Genomic DNA, 27,122 nt, shown 5'->3' with positions numbered 1-27,122 from the left:
TAAATTTAAAAGTGCCGAATTTGAATATTTGCATCATTTAAAACTTTTTGGAAATGGAAGTACATGTCTATGAAAAACAGTTGCAAAAGTAAGGACTGTAACATGATTTTTATGCACACAGTGCATAAAGGGGTGAGAAACATCATAGTAATTCCCTTTATAATATCCACAGTAGACGTGAACCCATAATTTAGAATACTAAGACAACTGAATAACATACATAAATTAAATTTCACAACTAGCATAACTTAGGCTTTGTGTTGCTGAAAGATGTAAAGTATTTATCTCTGTTTATAACAGGAACTGCTATGTCACAAGTACAATATTTAAATAACTTAACTAGTCTAGCAGATCTGCATAAAAAATTTAAATCTACTCAAAATACACTATAGTCCAAAATAAGTTGTATCTAGATACATGTTGGTATTGGATTGTGGCAACATGATAACCAAAACATTTTGCCTTAACATACTTTTCTAAGAAATTAACTACACATGTTAGTAATAATCATTTGCACATAAAACTGCTTTAAAATAAACCTAGACATAATTTGAATTTGCTCTTCTTAAGTAAAAAATAATAAAGAAACAAAAAAACAGAAGAGAATTGCTTTATAGTTTATGTTTTATGAAGAATTATATTGATTCATTGAATATAAAAGAATCCAAATAAATGTAAATAGTAATAAAATCCATACATTTATTTAATATTTAAAATAAAATAAAAAGAAGCTAGGAAAGAAATTATACAAAATAAAAGAATTCCCCCCCCCCTGAAAGGAAAACAAGAAGAGAGTCTGATGAATATTCATCCTAATTTATAACAACAAAAATTTAATCAACTAACCACTTTCATCTTCACCATCATCATCACCAAAATTAATCTCATCTGCAGCAGAATCAATAAAATCTTGTCCTTCTGTTTCCTACATTGGAAAATAAGCCCATATAAATAAATACATTTCTTTTTTAAATAACAGCCTGGAAGAAAAATTTTTTAAGCATAAGGAAGTTTCAAATTTCAAATTATAAAAATAAATTATTTTAGTCTTCTAAGGAAAAAGATAATAAATATAATGATAACTATGAAAGGAAAATGTTAAATTATTCTCACATTTCCTCCCTTATAAATGATGCATTTGTCTTACATATAAGAAGTAAAAAATGTATATAAAAATAAATGATTAATTGTGAAACTAATTTTAATATTTTTTAGATTAAAATCACAACAATTTTTTACATAGTTATAGACCATCATAATAACAATTACATGCATTTGCTTTAAGATGCTGAAAAAAAGTTTCATCAAGACAATAAATAAATAGTATTGTGTACATTCATTAAATGTCTTTAGGATTAAATATAATTATAGATTATATAAATATAAAACATAAATGTTAGTAAGAAACAGCAAACAATAGTATATCCTTTAAAAAATAGGATAAATAAATTTAAAAAACAGAATTAAAAAAAAGTTCAACAACTTATGATCCAATATCATTGAAAATTTATTTAAAAAAAAATTAAAATATAAGTCACATTAAAGCTGACTGCAATTTACCACATCTCAAATGTAAATAAATTGCTCTAAATCAGGGATGTCAAACTCATAGGTACACTTGGGCCAAACAAACAAGGTTTAACTTTAGGCGGGCCGCAAAAAAAAAAAAAAAAAAAAAAAAAAAAAAAAAAAAAATAATAATATCCATAGAAACGTAGATTTATTTCGAATAATACAATAATAAACATATATATATATTTATATAGAAAAGAACAAGAAAAATTTAATGTTTACGTCCTGATACTTGACATCACTTCTCTGCTATTATCTTTCCTATTTCGGGAGAAATTTTGTTTGCAGTGATATCTTTCAACTTTCAACGCTGACCCAAGGTGAGCATCATTAATACGGTTTCTAATATGAGACTTATTACCTTTCATGACTGAAAATAACTGCTCGCACCGATAAGTGCTACCAAACATGGAAATAATTTCATATGCGAATTTTCGAGTATTTTCAAACCTGGCTGGTAAATATTTGTAAAATTCAGGCAGGCCCACTTCAATGAATTTTGCTTTCAAATTTGAGTTGCATTGAATCTCGATCACCTCCATTTGCATATGGCTGGGTACTGAGTCAATACTTATTGAGAAAATCGAAGAAAACAAAAAAAAAATTGTCTTAGAGGGAACTAAAATCATTAAACCTCGTTTCAAATTCAATTGTTAAATTTGCAATTTTTTCTGCGTATTTTTGATACGAACAAGTATCATCTAAACTTGATTTGTTCATGCTGCACATCGGGAAGTGCGTCAAATCTTCATTTTTAAGTTGTTTTTCCCAAAGAACTAGTTGACATTTGAATGCTTTAATTATGTCAAACATGTTTGTAATGATATGATCTTTTCCTTGTAACGATAAATTTAAGTCGGTTAAGTGTTTGGTTATATCAACCAAGAAAGATAAATCTTGTATCCATATTGGATCGTAAAACAAACTTACATCTTGATTTTTCGTTTTTAAAAACTGACATATTTCTTCTTTCAAATCCCAGAATTGTTTGAGAATCTTGGAGCAAGATAACCAACGTACCTTGGTATAGTAGGTCAAACACGAATATTCACTATCTAACTCGCTTAAGAAAGCAGTGAATTGACGCTGATTTAAACCTCGAGATCTTATAAAATTTACAACTTTTTTTATATATGACAAAACATTCTCCATATTTATTACTTTCGTACATAGAACTTCTTGATGTATAATACAATGCATATGATGAATGTTTGAACCGTGAATTTCACTAAGTTTTTTTCTTAGTAATGCTACAAAGCCCTTGTTCTTCCCGGTCATTGATGGAGCGCCATCTGTAGCTACAGAATTTAATTTTGCCAAAGGTAGATTGTATTTCTGCAGAAGTCCAAAAACACAAGTAAATATATCTTATCCTGTGGTACTACCAGGCATCGGTATTAGTTCCAGTAATTCCTCAAAAATGTTAAAATTCTTGTCACAAGAACGAAGAAACACTGCTAATTGAGCTTTGCCACTAATGTCCGTGCTCTCGTCCCAGGCAATGGAGAAACTTTCGAAACTAGATGATTTTGCTTTCATCTGATCACTTAAATTCGCGGCTAAATCAGTAACTCTTTCCGCAACTGTATTTCGAGACAATGAAATTGATTGAAAAGCCTTCACATTTCCAGGACAAACAATTTCTCCAGCTTTCATTAGGCATTCCTTGGTGAAATCACCGTCAGTAAAAGGCTTCGAATGTTTAGCTATCAACTCGGACAAGACGTAGCTTGCATGTACCGCCGCTTCACTTTCTTGCAATACTTTACTAAACATGGACTGTTGCTTTTTCACTCCTAACTTGAGCTCTTTCAACTTTTCTTCTCTCATTAATCCTTCGTAATTGTTATATTTCGATTTGTGTTGTTCGTAATCACGTTTAATATTATATAACTTTGGTACATTAATAGTATTATTACATATCAAGCAGATTATTTTATCTTTTATTTCACAGCAAAAATATTCTAATTCCCATTTTACTTGGAATATTCTATGTTCGTCAGCGATTTTTTGTTTAATTTTACTGCCACTTGGTTTTGATATAGACATACTGAATACAAAGGGCTGGAATAAACACGGTTAACGTTAAAAAGTTAAAAAATTTATTCTTTCCACAAGAGATAAATCAAAATGCTGAAATATTTCTTCAAAAATATTCTAACAATATCACAAAATGTCAAACGTTTAGCAAAAATTAATTCAAAACAGAGAAACTAATTCTATCTCACAGCGAAATCGCTACAAATCAATCACAGCATTAAGTAAACAAACAATTCGCTAGAACTACAGCTACTACCGAGATGAGTTGTTTGTTCTCGGCTTTTATAAGCTTTATAATTAATTTCTTGAATATACTGGAAACATCTATAAGTATCTGGATTTTTGTGGATGGCAACAGCAATTATGAGATAATTATTTATTAGGTATTAAATGTACGCGCTGTTCTATTTTTAACTTTCCAATGCAGCTGTCTTTTCAAAAATCATCTGCGTTGCTAAGCCAACATGAAGCAAATCTAATTACAATTCTAAATAAAAAAAACTAACTAAATAACTATGAAATCCGTAACAATATGAATTAAGTAATAATTAATAATAAAGGAAAGTGCATGCACATGCATGCACCAATATATCGTACAAAACTATGATTGGAAAACTGAGAACATGAGTTCGGCCACATTTGGCCATCGGGGAATGCGTTCAAGTTCTGAGTGCACGTGTTCCCCAAAAGCCGAAGGTAGCTGAACGCAAGCTATTCACACGCATTTGTAATCATTTGTAATTTAAGTAGTGTGTGTGTGTCAGCTCGCTGTGAGTAATCTAACAACACTGAATAAATTATCGCTAATTACTTAGCAGTAAACATTTAATTTTTTTCTTCGTCGATATGTTATTTTATTATTATATATTATTATTTGTCGATATATTGGCCGGGCTGCAAAAAATATTTGTTGCGGGCCGCGAGTTTGACATCCTTGCTCTAAATCAAAATTTTTGGAACAGGCTTTAATTTAGATAATTAAAATTATCTTGAAATATATTTAATTTTAGTTGAAATTAAGAATAACCAGATGTTGTTTCTTATATATTATTGCAATAGAGTTTTTCTTTACTCAAGACATTTAATCAATTTGTTACATTCAGTATCATTACTATGTAATTTCAATTTATGTCCAGCACACAGCTTCCAAAATTTGCCGTTTCAGCTTTTGCATGAAGAAGATTTATCTAATTTTGATTACTGCTAAATTCTTTGTTCATAAAAAGTTGCCATTTGACACATTGCTATTTCCCACCTTCTGAATTTAAAGTAAAACTGAAGAGGAAGGGCATCAAAACTACAAAATTACTTCAAATTTCAAGTTCTCACATGAAAAGTTCCATTCTCACTATATAAACTTTTGAACGGGAACACTAAATTGAGGAGGAAAAGAAAATAAATAAGTGCAACTTTTTGATTGATTAACCATATAAGTTCCCTCATAATAATACTGATACTATCAAATCATGTAAAATTATAAATTTATTGTTATGATTTACCATTAATAATTATATGACTTAAATAAATGTGATGCTGAAACTATATAATAAAAGAAACTTATCATTTCCAGAACTTAACATTCTATCAAACTGCATTATCATACTTAGTTTAGTGATCCACAGCAAAACTATGCATGTATGGCTCTAAAAATATCGACACTGTTTAGTAAATTGAAAGTCGTGTTGCTTGCATTAAATGTAATTAAATAAATTAATTTAAAAAATAAAACTTTAAATCAGTTGATCTGAGAGATCACATATGAGAGGTTTTCAAAAGCAGAGGAAGAGGGCATAGTTTTTTCAAAACACACCTTTTCAGAGGATGAGAGAGGTGCTTCATAAAGACCAAGATGTCCCTAAAAAGTTCAATAAAAATTATTCATGTAAATAATTCATAACTAATCATAATAAATATTTTAAAATATTTTTTTAACCAACTGACTGTATCTATACATTACATTAGGGGGGAAAGCTTATTACAGACAAAAAGTAGAAATTTTAAATGTGTAAATAAACTTGAAGTGTAAAAACTATAATAACAAAACTTAAGTAGCAGATGTAATGCCTTTCTTTATATATACATACACACACATATATATAAGTAATAATGTCTTTTTTTGGAACTACTCTTATATGAGCCCTCAAGTCACCAAATTTCTCGCCAAACATTTTTGGTGAGAAACTCCGGTACTATATTACTATGTGAATTTTTTGTCTACATTTCAAACTTTAAGTCTAAAGTGTCTTCAAAAACGTGGTTTTCACACATGCAAAAACCCCGTTTTGAACACACAATTTAAGCTAAAAATCCGAAACAAAAACAAAAAAATTAAATAGCAAAAATGTAAAGTTTCTAACCAAAAATATTTGACAAGAATCCATGTACACAGTGATATGTTTTAACTTAAAAAAACATCAAAGAATTGCACAATCTAGACATGCGAAAGAATCAACGAACTATGCACGCCTCGCTTTAATAAATTAACATAACAACAATAAATTTAAAAAAATACCATGTACATAGTGTTCTGTTTCAACTTTAAAAAACATCTATGAATTGCACAATCTAGGCAGCGAAAGAATCTACGAACTACGTATACCTAACTCTAATAAATTAACATAACAACAATAAATTTCAAAGAATACCATGTACACAGTGTTCTGTTTCAACTATACATACCTCACTTTAATAAATTAACATAACAACAATAAATTTCAAAGAATACCATATACACAGCGTTCTGTTTCAACTTTAAAAAACATCTACGAATTGCACAATCTAGGCACTACGCACTAATCAACAAAATAAACTAAAATAAATTTCAAACAATTCAAAAAAACAACAATAAAGACAGAAATTCATACTAAAAAAACAATGAACATTCTACAAAATAAGAACAAGAATAAAATAAAATGTACTTACCATGAATGAATGTTTTTTCGAACAGCAGAAATACCAATTTCATGACGCCTAAAGGCGGCACATAATCACTATCGTATTTATATGACAGCCAGACACACTATCCAGAAAATTCATACTATGCTTCACAAATAAATGTACAAAACCTTTTCCTAAATCCTTGTAAGATTTCCAGCCATCCAAAAAAATAGTTGTACAACGCTCAATCTACTTTTTAATACACTGCATCTGCATTACCTTAATTCTATCATGCACAGCACTAAAAGTAATCTCCCAGACCCTCTTGCAACCACATCTCTCATTGTAACATAGGCTATTTCAAAACACGCACGACACGAACCAATGAGTAACTAAAACACTGCAGCAAAAGAGTTTTCAACGTCAAAAGGCTTGCCATACAACACGAAATCGCGCCAATATATAAGTAGTAATGCCTTTTTCTTTATATATATATAATATATACACATACACATATATATGTATACTGTATAAAAGAGGTAATTTTAGGTTTCAAAATATTTCAGAGCTTTCATTTTCAGTTTCTTTTTAATGATTTTCATTATTCATCAGCATATTTTATGCAGAAACATGTAATCCAGACCAAATGAAAAAAATTAAATTTAAAATAGCTGTATAAAATGTTTTAAATATGAAAATAACATGCAGAATCTTTTGTCTTTTTTATCTACATATATTTTTCTTAAAGCATATAAATGTTAATACTAGACTTCTACAAGAATTATCTGCCACAAAACAAACAGCTGCTTATATATAAAGATACTCAGCTTTATACTTATATATTATTTAAATCTTATTATTTTACAGAGCTTTTTATGAAAGTAATTAGAAATGTAAATTGAGTGAAATATTAATGATATCTATCAGCAAATGGAACAGGCTTTTGCAAGAACCTAATAAAATATAATATAAGCTCAGCTATCAAGAAAGCTTGAAAAATGCTGAATGCCAGATACATTAAAAATTTCATATAACTGAGTGTACTAACAAATGAAATTTAATGGTACATATCTTACTTTAATTCCAGTATAAAATTATTTGTGTCTCCATATCTTATCCTGGTCTAAAATTAAAGAAATAATCATCTTTAAATTAGAATATCAAAAGTCAACATTAAAACTGCACAGGATTTTGGAGATAAAAATGCATTTCATATATAAAAGCTGAAGTATTCCATAGGCCTTAAACATAGTAAAACATCTTATCCAATTGTGAAATTCCATTGATCATGTAAGTTGCTGACAACTTTAACCAATTATTCTAGCAGAAGTTTAAAAAGAACAGATTGTTCTTTTTTCAGTTACATAATCAATGGATTGAAATTTTAGACATAACATATAAAAAACTGAAATTCTGCATCCTCTAGTTTTTCGCATTGCATTGGCCCTGTTTATCCATTTTTATATCCTGCCCATTAATTAATCTTGATGTAAGGATCCCTTAACATTAAGAATACCCCACTGCATGCTGTTCCATAGAAGGAAAATAGGAAATTTAATAAGTTTTTCAAAATATGAGAATAAAGCAGAAAAACAGCAGTTAACTTATATCATTCTTTTATAAAAGACAGGCTTACCAAAAATTAATCAGGTTTGTATAAAACCAATGCAATGATCTTATTATGATTTCATTGCAATATCACACTTATTTTATCACCCTTATCATACAATGGCATATTATTGGCAACTGTGTCCTATATGTGCTTTATAATGGTTTCAAGTCTGTCAGTTGCTTGATTTTGGGGGAGAATTTTTTTTTTTTTTTTTTTTTTTTAAATTCTGAAACATTCTGGTTACTTGAGCTTTTTGGCTATGGTTTGCAGTTTGCTTTTGGTTCGGTGAATACAAGATAGTTGGGCTTTTGCCATATTTTCAGCCTGTTTATAAAGCAAGAAAACAAAACATGATGCATATAAAAAAGTAATAACCTCAACATCACAAAATGCAAGATCTTTTCCAGATGGATGCCACTTCAGACCACTTATAGCAACTTCGTTTTCAAGTTTCTTTCTGAAATAAAATATATTTTCAAAATGCTTAAAATTATCTATTTCTGTCAGAAATGACTAATTACAAATGTAATGATTATGAAAATATTTTTCAAAATGCTTAAAATTACCTATTTCTCTCAGAAATGACTAATTACAAATGTAATGTTTATGAAAATATTAAAAACTTGAGATAAAGACACAAGACTGAATAAAAGTAAAAAAGAAATTACAGATACAAAATTTGTAGGAAATAATAATCTTTTAACCTAGAAACGGTAGTTTTTTTCTCTACATCCCAAACAAGCATTTGACCATTTATAGCACCAGCAGCAATGTAGTTTCCAAATGGGGAGTATGTAACAAGAGATAAATGCTGAAACAAAGAGTTAATTGGTAAAAAAGATTTTAAAAAAAGGTAAACAAAAATTTTAATAAATTATTTTAACCACATATATTCACTATACATCTCAATTTATAAAACTGAACCTTCACTTAGATGTGTGCTCAAAATTTTTTATGATATACATACCTATATTATGTATATCATATTAATTTAATTATAGTTACCAATATAATTTCACAAAAGCATAATATTAGTTTATAAAAATAGCAGCTTCCTATTACTTAACAAACAAACAAAAATAAATAAATAAACTTAGTTTGGAAATTAAATAAAAGATTTATTTAGAAAACAAATGAAAGTTCAACTCAATATAAAAAACTATAAAATGTTTATCATGTTTAATCATCATCCTCTGATGTTGAAATGTCATCTTCACTATTCTTTATTTTGAAATAGATCATTAATTCATGTTCATTCTAAATTTCACACATTTTTAAGGATTTTATTACAATTTTAACTCCGATTTTTAATCATGCATTGAAAACAAATTGACATAAGGTATCTAGTGATGAAGATTGCATAGCTCCAAATTTTGTATATAATTTTTCACCTTAAAACATCCAGTTATTCCATTCTTCTCATATATGATCTTTAAATGGTTTACTGAGAGAGATAGCTAACAGTTGAAAAATAAGAGTTGATCCTCCAGGTATTAATGTGCCATGGTTTTATTTTCTTTCAATACTGGTTTTGCTTTATCAGTTACAAGACTGTGAAACATGTTCTATACTAATAAAGTTATTCAACATACCATTTTGTCGTTTTCTCCGCACATTTCGCATGCTTAAATTTATTCCTTTTTCATTCGTCGGACCCTTTTCATAAATAGCCACTTAGATAATGGAAGGTAACATAACTTTTGGTTTTCTTTTTCTTTTAAATATTACTATCAGAGTCAAATTTGCGATCTGCTAAACATGACAGCAACACTATACACTAGTTAATACTGAATATGAAAAACCAGAAGAGTTTTTCACTGCACAGCAAAGCAACTTCAAAGGAACTTCAGTCATAAATTTAATTTAAAATTGCTTCACAATGCATAATTTAAGTCATTAAATAAATTATAACATGATTTTGATGCAAGATATAAGATTTAGACTTAACTTGAAATGTGAAGTTGAAGACATTGAACTGTTGCTACACCAAAATTCTAGTGAACTAATCAATGATAAGTTTTCGACTGAAATAAGAAAGAACTGAAGAAGAGAAGATGAAGAAATTGCAATAGAAAAATAATTTTTCATAGTTAGTTTATCTGAATGCTTTACAATGCTAAATAAGCTTGTTACTAATTTGGAAGAAATGCAAGAAAACTTCAAGATATTTATCAAAATTTAAAAAAACGTCAAATGATGTTTTATGTCTTTATTGTGGAATCTGCGAAGAAAAGGAAGGGAAAAAGCAGTTCAAACAAAACTATGATGTTTATGAAAATGCCAAAGTAATAAAGTGCTTTCACAGTAAAAATCATAACTGATGACAGTCAGGCTTCTGCTGTATTTTATATTATTTTAAAATAGGCATTTCAAGGCATTTCCGAACCATATCTCATTTGCAACTGCAATATATAGTGCACAGCACTTATTTTCTCCATTCCATTTGAGATTGCAGTTAAAGTCAGCTTTCATCTGTAGACCTTTCATGAAGTGAAACACACTTAACAGAAATGAAATGGGGGGGGGGAACGACAACTGGGGACTTGACCATTTGCTGCAGCTGTCATTAGCACAGTTACGAGAGAAGCCATACAAAGCAAGAATTACCTTGAAGCACCTATTTTAAATCAAAGTGCAAACAATTCAGAATAGAATTTTCTGTGTTGTACTTTGCAAAATCTTTTTATTTCCTTTTTTTCAATTACTTTTGACTGAGATTGTGATACAACTGAATTGACTTATATCCAGCCAGTCAAAAACAAACACTGTCATTAAGTCGACAAGCCCCCTTAATGTGTTTATAATCACATAGATAAACTTAGATATATACCATTTATAAAGCAAAATTAAATATAAATATTTACCTATTAATGCTTTGTCAGTTTTCATAAACTCCTTTGTAATGTATTGGGTTAAAACAGTTCAGACAAAATAGAAAATCATCAGAAAAATATGTTGAAAATCATTTGGGGGCGACAAATTGCACAATTTGAGTTCCATTTACAAATGACAGTGTCATTGCATTAACCATGTTTATTTCTAAGAAAATTTCACCATTTTTTTTTTTTTTTTTCCCACAGCATTTCTTTTTTCTTCAGAACAGGGAAATGTGGTGAAAAGTCAAGGAATCTTCAGGTTTTGCCCAGAGGATTGGCTGATCTGCCACAGTAAATGTATCTTCTAATGACCTGTATCCTGTGCCAGAATCAATTCTGCACATTTGTTACTAAAATTACTGATGTACATAAAAGTTCACCCATACATAATACTTACTCCTCCTGTTAATATATCAAAGAAAATTTAATATCTTATCCTCAAGATCAACAGGAAGCTTCTGTACTATTTTTATTTCTTTCATTTAACACTAAACTGTATTCATAGAACAGAAGAACAAATAATTTCTTTTTCTACTTAACAACTTCTAATTTTATAATAGATGTCATATTTTCATATGTCCAATGTACATGAAAAATGCTGTCATAATAAACGTGTAGCACAATAGTAAATAAACAACAGTGCAAACATTATTCAGCACAGAATGGGTATTAGCTTGATTATCCCTGTAGCCAGCACATATAATATATATATAATTACATAGGCTTTTCAGGGTATTAGTTTATGATATTAAATTTTCATATGCCTGACATTATAAAATTTAATAGATATGGTAAAATCAATCTAGATTTATATCCAAGTATATACAGTACAAAGTCCGTAATCCGGACTCATCAAGACTTCGGCGATTCCGGATTAAGGGTTTTCCGGATTATAGATCCTCAATTTAAATCTGGTAAGATGGAATGCAGAAATTATACAATTAAAAATATGAAACTGTAATTTATGAAATAAAGAGCAATTATGATCTAAAGGGTATAAAAATTTACAAAAAAAAAAAGCTTAATATTTATTTGTTTACTTTATTAAACATTTCTTTCAATGTAAATTATTTAAGTTGCTTCGTTTTTTGTCCTAAACGTACATGCGTAAACATTAAACGTGCATGCGTAACATTAAACGTGCATGCGTAACATTAAACGCACATGCGTAAATGCATTACGTGTATGTGTAGAGCATACAAAAAAAAAGTTTGTGGCTTTGAGGTCTGGATTATAGATCATTCCGGATAATTGACGTCTCGATTACAGACTTTGTACGTAGCATATTCAGAAACTACGTACTGTTTCATTCTAGCGCCCTCGCAGCGCTGTGGTAGGCATCCCGCGCATGCGCACTAGTCTTTCTTGTTCACTGACTTTCAATTGTCGCCATTTTGGTTGCTCTATGTTGTGTTTTCAGTTTGCTATGCACATTCAAAATGTTTAAGACAATTAGTTCTCCCGCTGACTGTGAGATTCGTGCCGTGATTAAATTTCTGAACGTGAGGAATATTAAACTGGCCGAAATTTATCGTCAAGTGACAGAAGTTTCCAGCGAATACGTGATAAGTGATGGAATGGTGAGAAATTGGGTAAGAATGTTTAATGCAGGTCGAACAAATGTCCACGCCGAGGCTCGGAGTGGTCGGCCTTCTGTTGTCACCGATGATTTGGTAAGGAAAGTTGATGAAGCAATTCATGAGAACAGATGCTTCACAATGACAACTCTTTCAGAGGCATTTCCACAAATTTCACGTACTGTTTTGTTCGAAATTGTGTCTGACCGCTTGAATTATTGCAAACTGTGTTCCCGATGGGTTCCAAAAATGCTCACTGATGTTCACAAAACAAAGCAACTTGGCAGTGCCCTAACATTTCTCATGCGGTACAGTGATGAGGGAGAAAACTTTTTAAATCAAATTGTGACAGGTGATGAAACTTGGGTGTGTCATTTCACACCAGAATCGAAACAACAATCGATGGAGTGGAGACACACTCATTCTCCGAAAAAACAAAAGTTCAAACTGACAATGTCATCACAAAAAATCATGTGTACTGTCTTCTGGGATAGGAAAGGCATTTTGCTTACTGAATTTCTTCCCAGAGGTGAAACCATTAATGCGGCACGATATTGTGAGACTTTAACAAAACTAAGGCATGCCATACAAAACAAACGAAGAGGAATGCTCAGTAAAGGAATTGTGTTGCTCCATGACAATGCTCGGCCCCATACTGCTGGTGTCACTCAATCGTTAATTCGACAATTTCTTTGGGAGCAGTTCGATCACCCGCCGTACAGCCCGGACTTGGCGCCGTTCGACTATCACTTGTTCCTGCACATGAAGCGCGAGCTTGGTGGCAAGCACTTTGGATCTGACGATGACACGAAAAATGCAGTGGAGTTGTGGTTATCGAAACTGGCGGGAAGTTTCTTTGACGATGGTATACAAAAACTGATCACCCGCTATGACAAGTGTTTGATCATTGGCGGAAACTATGTTGAAAAATAGTTTAAGACATGTATTTTCATGTAAAAATAAAATTGGATTCAAAAAAATTGTTTTACTATTTTTTTTTTCAAAACGGTACTTAGTTTCCGAATACGCCTCGTGTTGTATAGCAATTCAAATATTCCAAAATAAAACAAATATAACAATAACAAATGCAAAACAAATGCAAATTTCCATATTTAATGATGCTTAAAAGCATAAAAATACCATAAGTACTAAAATAACAGTCTTGAAAAGGATTATTGATTCTTAAAAGTGCAATTTCAGTACACTGACTAGAATTTAGCAGTGGATAACAATAAAGTGTGATTTAAAATACTATCCCCAACTATTTCTTTCTTTCTTTCTTCTTTTTAAGGATCTGATTTTGTAACAAAAATTTTCTTACAGATAACATGCTCTTTTGCATGTTAGCTGTATAGAAGCATGTCTTTTGCATGTTAGCATTAGAAGCAATTCCAATACATTGAAGGGCCTTTTAGAGGTGGACACTTAGTCCTTGTGTGCTTTTCTGCATCCACATAACCTAATTATCCAAGCATTGCAATAACAATACCATTTTCAGTTACAAATAGCATTTATTTTCAGTAATCAGAAAAGTTTTGTTCTAGTGTTAAAAAACATATCAGAAATAACACAATTATAAAAATATACAACATGTATAGATCACATTAATGAAACAAACATAAATAATAAGTATAAAAATAAATAATATAAAAAATAAATAAGTATAAAATTTATAAAATATGTAGAATAATTAGAAAAATGGTGAAGAAAATATTACTGTTTAAACTTAATTTAGACTTTTGATTTAGAAAATATTGATAAATTAAACTCCTTTGAACTTTTTAACATAAAACTGCTTCCATTATAATGGTTCAAAATTAAACACAGCTTCTTGAAATTCTTCTAGCTTATTTCCAACATAAACCAAAATAAATTCCCTTCTCAATAAGAAATACTGTAAGTCATTTCTAATATTGCCATTCATAGTTTCAAATGATATTAGACTTCCCTAAAGGGCAGTTCAATACCAGTGTTTAAGTTTTAAGAAATACACCACTTTTAGAGGTGGCCATCTTAGAGAAGTAATTGTAATAATAGGTTGTCTGTATTGTAGCAGTGAATTGTAATTTACATGAAGAAAAAAATTTGCATATTAACTTCACTAAAACTTATTTCATTGTTATCATTAACAGATGACATAAAATGAATTATTAATTGAAGATATGACTACAAAATAAAGACTATGAAAAGCAAGTTTTTGGTTGCATTTAAATGACCGAACATTTCAAAAGTTTGCATGTGTATAAAAAATAAATATTAAGTTATTACTAATAAAATTACTAAACATCAATGTTATATTATTATTATATTAATGTAATAATTACAGATTACAAATATAAGTCTACCTTTTCTAAACATGGATCAGTAAGAGAAAACACACACTCCCATGTATTTCTCGTATAAAAGCAAACTTTTATATCAACAGGAACTGCAAGAAACTGAAAAATAAAAAAATAAAAAAACATTACATGAATATTGGAATTCATATTTATTATAATAAAATAACAATATGTTACTATCACTGCAAAAACGCAAATGATTCTTAAAAATAGAAATATATATATTTTAATACATTGAAGGGCCATTACATTATGACTACCCTGTTAATAACATGTACGACCCCCTCTGAAACCAAATGCTCAACAACTGGTCCTGCAATTTCTGCACATTGGGAGGGGGTAGAGTGGCAGCACAAATTTGATTTTCCAGGTGGGACCACAAATGCTTTATTGCAGTGGTTCTCAACCTTTTGACTAAAGCGTACCATCTAAGCAAAAAATGAAAACCTTTAGTACTACCACTACAATGTACTACAATGTACCACAACCACTCTTGAACAAAGCTCAGATCGCATAAATTTACAAGTTTCAGACAAAAAAACTCAATCAGGATATTGGGGTTTTAATTTTTGAATTTAATAGTTAACAATACTTTGCTTCTTTACATATCACATATTTTTCTCTTGCGTACCACCAGTTCAGAACCCCTGCTCTATGGGATTAATGTCAGGTGAATTGTGGGCCAAGACATGACTTGAAAGTCACCACAATGTTCCTCAAACCACTCCTTGATGATTCGACCCTTAGGACACGGTGTAATATCCTGTTGGTAAATGCCATCCCCACCGGAAATACTGTTGTTATGAATGGGTGAACCTGATCTGCAACGATGTTCACGTAGAGCACAGATGTCAGGGATTGTTCTGTGTGGATTATGGGTCCTAATGTGTTCCATAAAAATATTGCCCACACCATAATATCCTTGCCACCGTCTTTTCTGCACCCAATTGCGCATCCGGGAGTCGGGATTTCATTTGGAAATCAGCGTTTAGCACACACCTTTCAATGTGATGAACCAGAAAACATGATCCGATGGACCATGCAACTTTCTTCTATTCTTCTAATGTCCAATTCCATTGTAGATGCAGATGGTGATGACGTATTGTCAGTGCAGGGACATGCTTTGACCTATGGCTGCATAGGCCCATACGCAGCAATGTATGCTACACACAGTGTTCAGAAGCATTGTCTGAGTCGCCACTGTTGTAGCTCTTCGGTCATGCCGAACAATGTGTAGCAATCTCAGCTCTCCTCTGGAATCAATGCGCAGTTGATGACATACTGCTGGCCAGCAACTTGTTGTTTCACCATCCATACAATACTTTCAATATTTGCTCACAACAACTGCATGTGAACAGCCCACTAAATGCATCATTTCTGATATTGATGTTCCCAGTCGGCGAGGCATAACGATTTGACGTTTACTGAAATCTGCTACATCAGCTGCTTTTCTCATTATGTTGCTAATCGTGCTATTTTTGGAAAAAATCAAATAGAATCTTAATATTCCGCGAGTATCGTGCAGAGCACGACGTGTCTGGATCAATGACACATACTTCCATAAAGGCAGATAACATAAATACAGTCATGATAAGTAGGACCTGGAAGGGAGTAGCAGTGAGTGAAGGCAAAGGGTTGCAAGAGGATCATAAAATGATGCGACATTGCAAATAAGAAAGGGCTGGAGTATATATGAAGAAGCAAGTCAATAACTGTAGTAAAATATTACTGGCAGTGGTTTAAAGTAAGAAAATCTCCTCATAGTGTAAAAGAAAACAATGCAAAACAAGTACAATGAATAACAAAACAAATGCAGGAACAATATGGAAAAAAGTAAAAAGTGAATAGGTGATAAGATCTCTCACACACAGTGGTTTTGTACCTGGGCGAGCCCATTGTTATAACTGTATTGTGGTCATAATGTAATAGCTCTTCAGTATATATATATATATGTATATAAATGAAATTTATTATACATTATGAATACTGAAATTCACACATAATAAAATTTCACTGAAATGAGCTTTTGTTTTAATAAGTTGCAATATTTTAAAATTACTTCTCCATTTGGACTCCAGTCAAGTCGGCATAACGAAGTTGCTGTGCTGAAAATTTAAATAAATTCAACTTAATATATAATTAAAATATGCATTTTAAAGATCACTTAAATACAATAAAAATTTCAAATACAGTGAAATCTCTAACACAATTACTCCCAATTCCAAATAATTTTTGTCATCTGCTAAACGGTTATTTTAGAAAACAATTACTGATCATGAAAATTACAGAACTGCATAACAGCTTCATAAAAATAAAAATAAAAAAAAGATAAAAGTAGTATTACAAAGATAAGCAACAAATAATGCAGTAATAAAAATAGGTTAAAAAATGTTCCTTGTGGTTACTTCTAAAATACTCTATGTGAATAACATTTTAAAATAGAGAACACAGATCTTATGAGTAAAAGGAAGAATGAAGTCTCCTTATTCAAATTTGATCAATCACTTCCCACTTTAGTTTTTGATTAATCATTAAAACTCAATAAACTAAATCAAGTGCCTTAATATTCTACATTATGGTATAACATCTTGCTTACATAATTTAGAATTTCTTTTAAGAGAACAGTCGACTCTGCATCATTCTTTAGAGGCATTTGCAAACATTTTAAATATGGCTTTCTCTCAATCACTCATCAACACATATTCATATAAAAGTGAAAACTTAGAAATAAACATGACTGTTTGCCATAATGTTAGAACAGTTGACAGGAGAGACATTAACATGTATTTAAAAAAATTTTTTTTCTTAAAAATCTGCATCTCAATATTATTTAGGATCTTTCAAGTTCATATTGATATTAACACAAATATTAGCTAATTAGTTTCTATGATTTTACAGTGCTGATATTGAAGTTTAAGATATTTGAGAGTTTTGAGCCCCAAACACCTATTTTTATTTTGAAGATCCAGATTTACTGGTTATATTAGCAGGAAAAAACAGCAGATAATTATTCCTTCGTGATAATCATCTTTTGGAATCATATGGCATTGTCAAAAAATAACAATATTTTTCTTCTTTTTTTTTAATTAAGGTTTTTTTCAACCTATGCTGAAAATAATGCCTGTCATTACCTACTCAGGAAGACCTTGGTTTAATGCGCCAATTACGACCGTATCATTTAATTTTAGACTCACAGAACATTTCAGTTTTTCTCTAAAATATTTTTCAATGTTATTGAATTTAGAATAATTAATGCTAAGAAAAACACTAAAATTAATGATTTCCGCACGGGCAAAATACATAAGAAATTTATCCTTTACCTGTTTCCATTTTAACACACCACATTTGCAAAGTATAAATACCAGAGCTTTGCCACGTAGACACTCTTAAAACAGTAGACTTATCATTGTCATGTATGTTCTAAAGCCTGGCATTTTTCTCAAACAATAAGAAAAATTTGTCAATGGGGATATTTTTGGAGCCATCAAAAATTGCACACTGAAATTTATCCACACTGATTGTTGCAGTTTAAATTTTTTGTTCATTTGCTTTTGATTGAGATCAAGCTTCCATTATTAATTTTTACTTTTTTCTGATAAAACTCGTACCAATATTATAAAAAAAAATTGAAGCACAATATTGAATGAAAAATTTCACATCACTAGAATTTTTCACATTTAAAAAACGCCATATTTAAAGATTTTACAGCACACTCGAAGACACTTTTTTCATTACAAACACTGTTGAGATCGACATCAGATTTTAGCAAAGATACTACCATGAGCAGAATTAATCACTTGAAATTTTCATTGCAAAACATCACGTACCTGGCGAAAAAGATGAAAGAGTAAACACAGCCTTCATCAAGTTGCAGAGATAGATAACTTTGAACACATGGCATTAAATCAAATTTCTAATTTCTTTCTTTCGCAGTCCAGTCACTGGAAATTTTTGGGAGCTCATTGGAGTATTCACCGCTCTAAACAATAATCTTGTGTTGATTTTTAATTATATGTAATGCTTTTGAAACACAGAAGAGGAATCAGCTTGCAGTCATTGTGGCTTATAGTGAAGGCTTACAGATGAAGATAACAAAACACGAACTTGAAGAATTTCCAATCTTTATTTTCATGTATATAAAATCCTTTTCATGGATATTTATCCAATCATAATGAAATCCGATACATTTCTATGATTCTGTCATAATGAAATATGATAAATTTCTCTGTACTTTGGTTTTTAACAAGAAATGACGCAGACATTTTACAGAAGCAAAGCAAGGAGATATTAGCAAGGTAGAAGCTAGCAGAGTAATGATGTAATTAGCTTGTCAAAGGTATTTATACAAAAGCAGGTGCGATTCTAGAGACAAGCTATGATTGGTTAATATTAGTTTTAGTTGCCCTTTTCCAATAGTGTTACATAACATAGAAAAATCTCGAATTTAGGGGGAGATCACCAAATCTAGAATGTCAATTTTAAGATTGCCAATCATTTTTAATTTAATTTAAGCAGCTATCGTATTTTGTTGCATCTTACACACACACATATATATCTATATATAAACTTAAATAATCAAACTTAAAGTTAAAAGTAAACTGGTGTCAAAGCACGGTAATTTCTCAACAATATTAATAATTGTATTCTTGTATGAGAGGTTTAACACATTATCGAAACAATTCAAAATAAAAATGATCATAGTAGTACGAACTAAAAAACTAAAAATGCAAAAGGGGAAATATATACATGATAATAAAAATATAAAAATTAATCTCCCTTTTTTGAAAATCCAATTCAGAACTCTACCGCAGTATATATATATATATATATATAAAATCTTAAAACGTTAAGGAATTAAAAACCTATAAAAAGCCATTAAAATACTTGAAGATAACATATCTTTTTTCCAGAAACACATTGCAAAAAGAAAATACTTAACAATAATACAATTTATGAACTAAAAATTTTTTTACAACAGGAAAATTGGAAATATAAGAGTACACAAAATTTTGTTAGTCTCCTTTGTTCAAAGCTTCAAACAGAACTTGTCAAGGGAAAAGTGTTTTGAAGACTCAAACCAAGTTGATTAACAAGACCAACTAAAACAAGTTTCATTCCAACAAATTCACCGAGACTTCAAAAGGTATAATCTAATGTAAAATTCTTAAGAACCCGAACTAATTAACAGCCTCATTAAATTTGACTCTTTTCTGACTTGCTTCAGTTGTCTAAGCTACTACTACAAATTAGTATAGTAATTGCTTTCAGCACTTTTGTACTTAAGTGATAACAATGTTTATTTATTTATGTTCTTAGAAATAACTTTCATATCTTATCTTTGACTTTCATATCTTATAGAGACAATTTCTAGTTCACTGTATACTGAAATGCAATAATCAAAAATACACTCCAGAATTTAAAGAAGATTTAAAGAAAAAATCAAATTATTATTTTGTTATTTGTTTTAAATACAAATACATTACATAACACGAATTAGTTTGTATGACATTAAAATTTAAAACTGCTTAAATATTAAAGTGCTTTAAATTGTGAATAATGTATAAGTTTTTTATTATTATTTTAAATAACATAAACTTCAAGTAAAAGAAAAAAGTGTTAAATAAAACTGCACATTAAATATAGAATAAAAAGCTAAAAAAACAAAAACAAATCATGGCTTACCAAAAATCATTACATTTCTTAAATAAATTAAGAGTTTTAATACATTCTTGATCACTTAAATTCCATATTTTCAGAGTTCCATCACAGCTAGAAGATGACTGAAAAATGAAATAGTCGTACAAGATTAATAATATCAACAATAATGGTTGTAATAAGTTGCCTTGAAATTTTGCAAATTATAATTAAATTGCATTTTAAACAAAGATCACAAATTTCACCAATTATTATTTTTTATAACCAACCATAGTTATATTCATGAATGAACCACAACAAAGAAACATTCAGATTTCAATAAAAATATAACAATATTTTCATCAATATTTAAAAAGTATAGTTACAATTTTTATACATAAATTTAGAAATTTTATTCTATGTACCAGGGTTTCTTAACTGATAGGGAATTTACTTCTAAGGGATCGGGAGAATTTGCGAAGCAAATTTTTTACTTCAGAATGACAAGACACAAACTATACCATAAATTCATTGGCAAAAAAAAAAAAAAAAAAAAAAAATGTTAATGTTTAGTCAAGGTCAAGTTACACAAAAGAGTTAAAAAATTTAACTTAAGTAACACTTTAAGTGCAGCAAAATCGAGAAATATTTTAGCTATATTTATGAAATATTATACTAAGTTAAATAAGAATAAACATATAAAATTTATTAAAATAACAAACCTGATATTTATATGTATGTACCTTTACAGAACATTAAAATAAGAGCTTTAGATCTTAAATTTTATTTATTACTTAATATGCACTACTTAAATCATTTTAAAATAAAACTAGGCTGAATGTGACATTTTGACATATGATGAGAAAGATAGAATGATGAAACAAAGACTGACAGCTACTACTATATACATTTGTTACTTAGACCAATTTACCATTATGCATTTTAGGGAGAAAATAAAGAATAAAAATAGTAAAAAGTATTGGGTTAGTGCAAAAGTTATAGTGTTTTGTTATACAATGAAAACACTGTATTTCCAAGAATTTGTTTTCCATTATCAATGCTTAGTTTGTAATTTTATGAGTTTGAGTGGATTTTTTCAGTTTTGTAGATCAAACAAGACAGAATGTTAACTGAACAAAGTTCAGCACTTCTAGTACATTTTGCTTTTTTAAGTTTAGCTGAAGATCAAGTGTTGCAAAAGAAGTGAAAACAATCTATGCTTTATACAGAACTAATGCCCATGAAGAAAGCATGGCGAGAAAATAGCTCTCTCAGTTATTGTGCATGCAACTTAACTCATTTGATGATTCATATTTAGGAAGATCAACAGATTTAAACCAAGATCACTTAAATCAGTATCCCTTTCAGCCCGACTTACGAAATATAAAGATTTATTACAGAATAATGTGTATAATTTAATGGGTGTACAAGGAAGTCATGTGATGTCCACATCAGATTTAATAATTCAACTGTTGTGTGCTATTTGCACTTGGTCTGTAAGATTTAAACCATAACAAAACAATATAAATTGATCCACTGACTTAATATTTTGAAAATTCTCAGGTCAGTCATCAAAAAGCTTAAAATATTGAATAAAAAAAAAAGCAGTTTTTCGGATTTATTTATTTTGTATCAACTTTTATTTTTTGCTGCACTGAGCATTACACTTTTATAATGCTAAAATTAAATGAAAGATCTTATTCACCATCCATTAGCTACAATCTCTATTTATGAAGAATATGAATGTTTTACTAACTGGAAACAATAATACCTCTTAAGATGAAGGAAAAATTAAATACAAGTTTATGAAAAGATGATTATAATTATACATAATTGCAAAATGTTAGTCAGATATTTATTGACAGGTTATTGCTAACAAAAAGAGAATTCTGCAATGCCTGGCAGTTTACTACCTCAAGAAATCACAGGAACCATTAATAACATGCAAATACTAATAATCTGCTCTCTTGCAATATAAATATATCAAAACAGTTTTGGGATTATCTCCTAGGAATAGAAAGGAAATTAGGAAACTAGAAAAAGAAATCAAACTAAGGAAGTATGTATATATATATATATATACACATATATATGTGTGTGTGTGTGTGAGTGTGTATGTATGTGCGTGTATAATTCAACTGTTAATAATTAAACTGTTGTGTGCTATTTGCACTTGCTCTGTAAGATTTAAACCATAACAAAACAATATAAATTGATCCACTGACTTAATATTTTGAAAATTCTCAGGTCAGTCATCAAAAAGCTTAAAACATTGAATAAAAAAAAAAAGCAGTTTTTCGGATTTATTTATTTTGTATCAACTTTTATTTTTTTGCTGCACTGAGCATTACACTTTTATAATGCTAAAATTAAATGAAAGATCTTATTCACCATCCATTAGCAACAATCTCTATTTATGAAGAATATGAATATTTTACTAACTGGAAACAATAATACCTCTTAAGATGAAGGAAAAATTAAATACAAGTTTATGAAAAGATGATTATAATTATACATAATTGCAAAATGTTAGTCAGATATTTATTGACAGGTTATTGCTAACAAAAAGAGAATTCTGCAATGCCTGGCAGTTTACTACCTCAAGAAATCACAGGAACCATTAATAACATGCAAATACTAATAATCTGCTCTCTTGCAATATAAATATATCAAAACAGTTTTGGGATTATCTCCTAGGAATAGAAAGGAAATTAGGAAACTAGAAAAAGAAATCAAACTAAGGAAGTATGTATATATATATATATATACACATATATATGTGTGTGTGTGTGTGAGTGTGTATGTATGTGCGTGTATAATTCAACTGTTAATAATTCAACTGTTGTGTGCTATTTGCACTTGCTCTGTAAGATTTAAACCATAACAAAACAATATAAATTGATCCACTGACTTAATATTTTGAAAATTCTCAGGTCAGTCATCAAAAAGCTTAAAACATTGAATAAAAAAAAAAAGCAGTTTTTCGGATTTATTTATTTTGTATCAACTTTTATTTTTTTGCTGCACTGAGCATTACACTTTTATAATGCTAAAATTAAATGAAAGATCTTATTCACCATCCATTAGCAACAATCTCTATTTATGAAGAATATGAATGTTTTACTAACTGGAAACAATAATACCTCTTAAGATGAAGGAAAAATTAAATACAAGTTTATGAAAAGATGATTATAATTATACATAATTGCAAAATGTTAGTCAGATATTTATTGACAGGTTATTGCTAACAAAAAGAGAATTCTGCAATGCCTGGCAGTTTACTACCTCAAGAAATCACAGGAACCATTAATAACATGCAAATACTAATAATCTGCTCTCTTGCAATATAAATATATCAAAACAGTTTTGGGATTATCTCCTAGGAATAGAAAGGAAATTAGGAAACTAGAAAAAGGAATCAAACTAAGGAAGTATGTATATATATATATATACATATATATATGTGTGTGTGTGAGAGTGTATGTATGTGCGTGTATACATGAACACGTATTCAGGATAGAATGCTAACTTGATTTTGTGATCTTCATAGATGTATGAAAGAATAATGATCAAGACTTCTCATCAAAATGGAAACAGAAACATCTTTTTCATATTCATAAAAAAAGCAAATATTAATAGATTTTATAAAATACTAAATTACATACCTGGTGATTATAATTAAAGTTCACATTTCAAAATGGTCTGAAATAAGAACCAATTAATAGAATGACTTCGAATTTTGCCTGAATACTCATAAAAGCAGTAGAATTTGTTTTGGTGTAATAAAATAATAATAATAATTTTCAAAGTATCCATTAAATGGAATATACTTTAAATATCCCCAAAGCCTCAAAACCAGATGGGGTTCACATCTGCTGAACATGCTAACCATGTCCCATGAAAATGGCAGTTGATTATTCATTGATTTTTGAAATGATAGCTAAGCAGCCACTTCACTGGTATAGTGATATGTAATAAAACCACACCTTGAATTAAAATTAGTGACAGTCAGGCAATGAAAGAAAGATTCATAATGATGACCACTGACAGAATAGCTATGGGGATATTCAGGGCCCCAACTTTCTCAAGGAGGGGAAGAGAAAGGTCAACTATAAATGCTACTATAAAAGTACACCATAAAATGATTTTTGGAGTATGAAGAATTACTTGAACTAACACATGCAGAATTTCAGTTGATCAAATTCTGAAATTCTGCATATTAACTATACCCATGTTAATGTGTTTTGCCATTCCACAAAATATTCCACAGCCATTCATCATGGACTTCTATCTGAGTAATAAACAGATGCATGGACAATTCTCAAGCTTTCTCATCCAAATATAACAGTTCTTGAACATGCACAGATCCCAACTTTTAAATATGAAAAATTGGGAGGTTCACCCTCCCAAAACTGTGAATTTTTTTAAAGGCTTAAGTACTGCACAGCAGCACCATTTTAAAAGACCTCAGCTTACAAAATTCTGAGTAGGAAAAGAACAATTTACTTTTAAACATATTAAAAATAAAATTAATAACTAATGTACATAATATTGTATGGATAAACTTAGTAATGTACCATATATTTGTAAGATACTTTCTTTTTTGTTATTGCATGTCTTTGTGTTGTTAATTGGAAGCACATTCGGTAACAATCAGGTAGCCCAGGGTTTGAATCCCAGAAAGGGCATTGCACATTTATATCATCTGCTCTAAAAAATAAATGACATCCTACAATGGCACATCTAAAGCGATAATTTGTCATCATCAGGCTTTCGCAACTAGGTCAAAGTCCCCAATGCTTTAATGGTGTAATTAGAAGCATATTCCAGCTAGCAGTCGGAAGGTCCGGAGTTCGAATTCCAGTGTAGGCAATGCATTTCCTGTTTCCTCTTCCTAAATGAACCTAATGACTCTATAGATTTATTAAAACAAAATTAAATTCAAATATTTACCAATTAAACATTGGTTTGAATCATCATATAAAGACCTATATAAGTCTACAGTAGATTATGACAATTCAGATCAAATAAAATTTAATGCGTAGCTGCTTTAATTACGCTGAAGATAACTAGGGATCAGACAATGAAAATTTGTACAAAGTTTCATCAATTCAGTAAAGAAACTTAAACTGTGCAACTTAAATTTATTGTTCAAAAACACTTTCTTTAGTAAAATCTAAATATTAAAAACTGGGAGAACCGACAGTAATGAACATGAGTAGTTTTGAAATTATAGAGGGGGGGGGGGAAGCCAGAATTTTCACAAACAATGGAAAGCACATTCTGTGGTTCTTCTTACATAAATGTCTGTGATATGTGTGTATTACATGTAATTTTCAGCTTTTAATACCATCCGTACACCACAGTGTCTGCTAATAGAAAAAGTTGAACTATTTTTTTTTCCCTAAGCAAAACTCTCACGCTTCGCAAATATTCATGTAAAATTTCAAGACATTTCTGACAGTGATTCTTATTTCAAGCCAATTTAGAATGAGAATTACAATTACAGATACATTATTAATGAATAATTTTTTATTCATATAACCTCTATATTTCACTAAATAACAAAATAAAGAAATTACATGCTAACCTTAATCATGTTTACTATCTTTTCTTCTTTTCTTTTTTTTTTTTTCATTTTAAATGTGCATTTTAAATAAAAATACACAAATAAGCTTTTCAATCACTTTGTATTATCATTTTAAACTTATCCAGTTAGCATAGTAAAATACAGAAAACAATAAAATTTTATACAATGGAGTTTTATCAAAAATAAATGAAGTTAAATATGTACACATAAATAAGAATAATAACATCTAGAGCTACCAAATATTTTTGCTCCGGGTCAAAGCACAAGCTCAGTATTGGACCATCATGACCTCTGAAAGCAATCAAAGTCTTCTCTGCTGTATCAAATACTTTTATTGAAAAATCCCTATGGATATATAAAATATATATATAAGTATTTACTACAAAAAAAAAAAAAAAAATCAATGCCGTTTTAATAAGCAGTAAACACAGCCTCACTAAATAAAGAAAGTTAGAGAGGTATTGTTTCATGTTAATGTTTCCTCAGTTTTGCATAAACAAGCTAGATAAGAAGAAAACTTAATCTACATCGCAACTGAAAGCAATAATTTTTTATAAATAAAATAAATAAAAGGATAAAGCAAAGAAATAAAGAAAATAAAAGCATAAAAATATCTTAAGCAGAATCCAAAGGTATTGTTATAATTTTTCTTCATTGAAATAACAGCAAATTCAGCTCCGAGAAAATGGGATCATTACAGTAGAAAACGCATAATTTTTTAGCTTAAAAAATGCACTCACTGAGCAAAAGGTAAAAAATATGATCTCAGTTTACAAACAGATTATGCTGTCTTTACATTAATTAGAGGGCTTCTTACAGCCTTCTGTTTAAACTCTTTTAGCAGCAACATTTCAAAGATGTTAGTTATTTCCTCACACATGTGTACACACAACAAATATCTCAGCCATGAAGTCCTTCATAGAGTCAACTGGATTTTCGCAAAAGAGGGCTTTTAAATGTACCCATAAAAAGTAAGCACTAAATTATTGATAAATCAAGTTAGCA

General features: G+C 29.7%; 1 protein-coding gene across 1 annotated transcript in view; it reads right to left on the bottom strand.

Annotated features, from left to right (window-relative positions):
• The window catches only part of Ctf4 (Chromosome transmission fidelity 4), a 91,677-nt gene that overhangs the window by 60,655 nt on the left and 3,900 nt on the right, over positions 1-27,122 (bottom strand). The window contains exons 4-11 of the mRNA XM_035354951.2: positions 26,354-26,462; positions 20,576-20,673; positions 16,953-16,998; positions 14,900-14,992; positions 8,806-8,912; positions 8,477-8,558; positions 5,423-5,467; positions 847-925 (exon numbers count right to left, since the gene is read on the bottom strand). Coding sequence (XP_035210842.1) covers positions 847-925; positions 5,423-5,467; positions 8,477-8,558; positions 8,806-8,912; positions 14,900-14,992; positions 16,953-16,998; positions 20,576-20,673; positions 26,354-26,462 — 659 coding nt within the window. The remainder of the gene's footprint in view (positions 1-846; positions 926-5,422; positions 5,468-8,476; positions 8,559-8,805; positions 8,913-14,899; positions 14,993-16,952; positions 16,999-20,575; positions 20,674-26,353; positions 26,463-27,122) is intronic.

This window comes from Stegodyphus dumicola, chromosome 8 (genome assembly GCF_044657685.1).
Source record: "Stegodyphus dumicola isolate Sdum_Otavi_A_Nest chromosome 8, ASM4465768v1".
Taxonomy (NCBI): Eukaryota; Metazoa; Arthropoda; class Arachnida; order Araneae; family Eresidae; genus Stegodyphus; species Stegodyphus dumicola.
The sequence above is the reverse complement of the archived record's forward strand: the minus strand, read 5'-3'. Positions and strand labels throughout refer to the sequence as shown.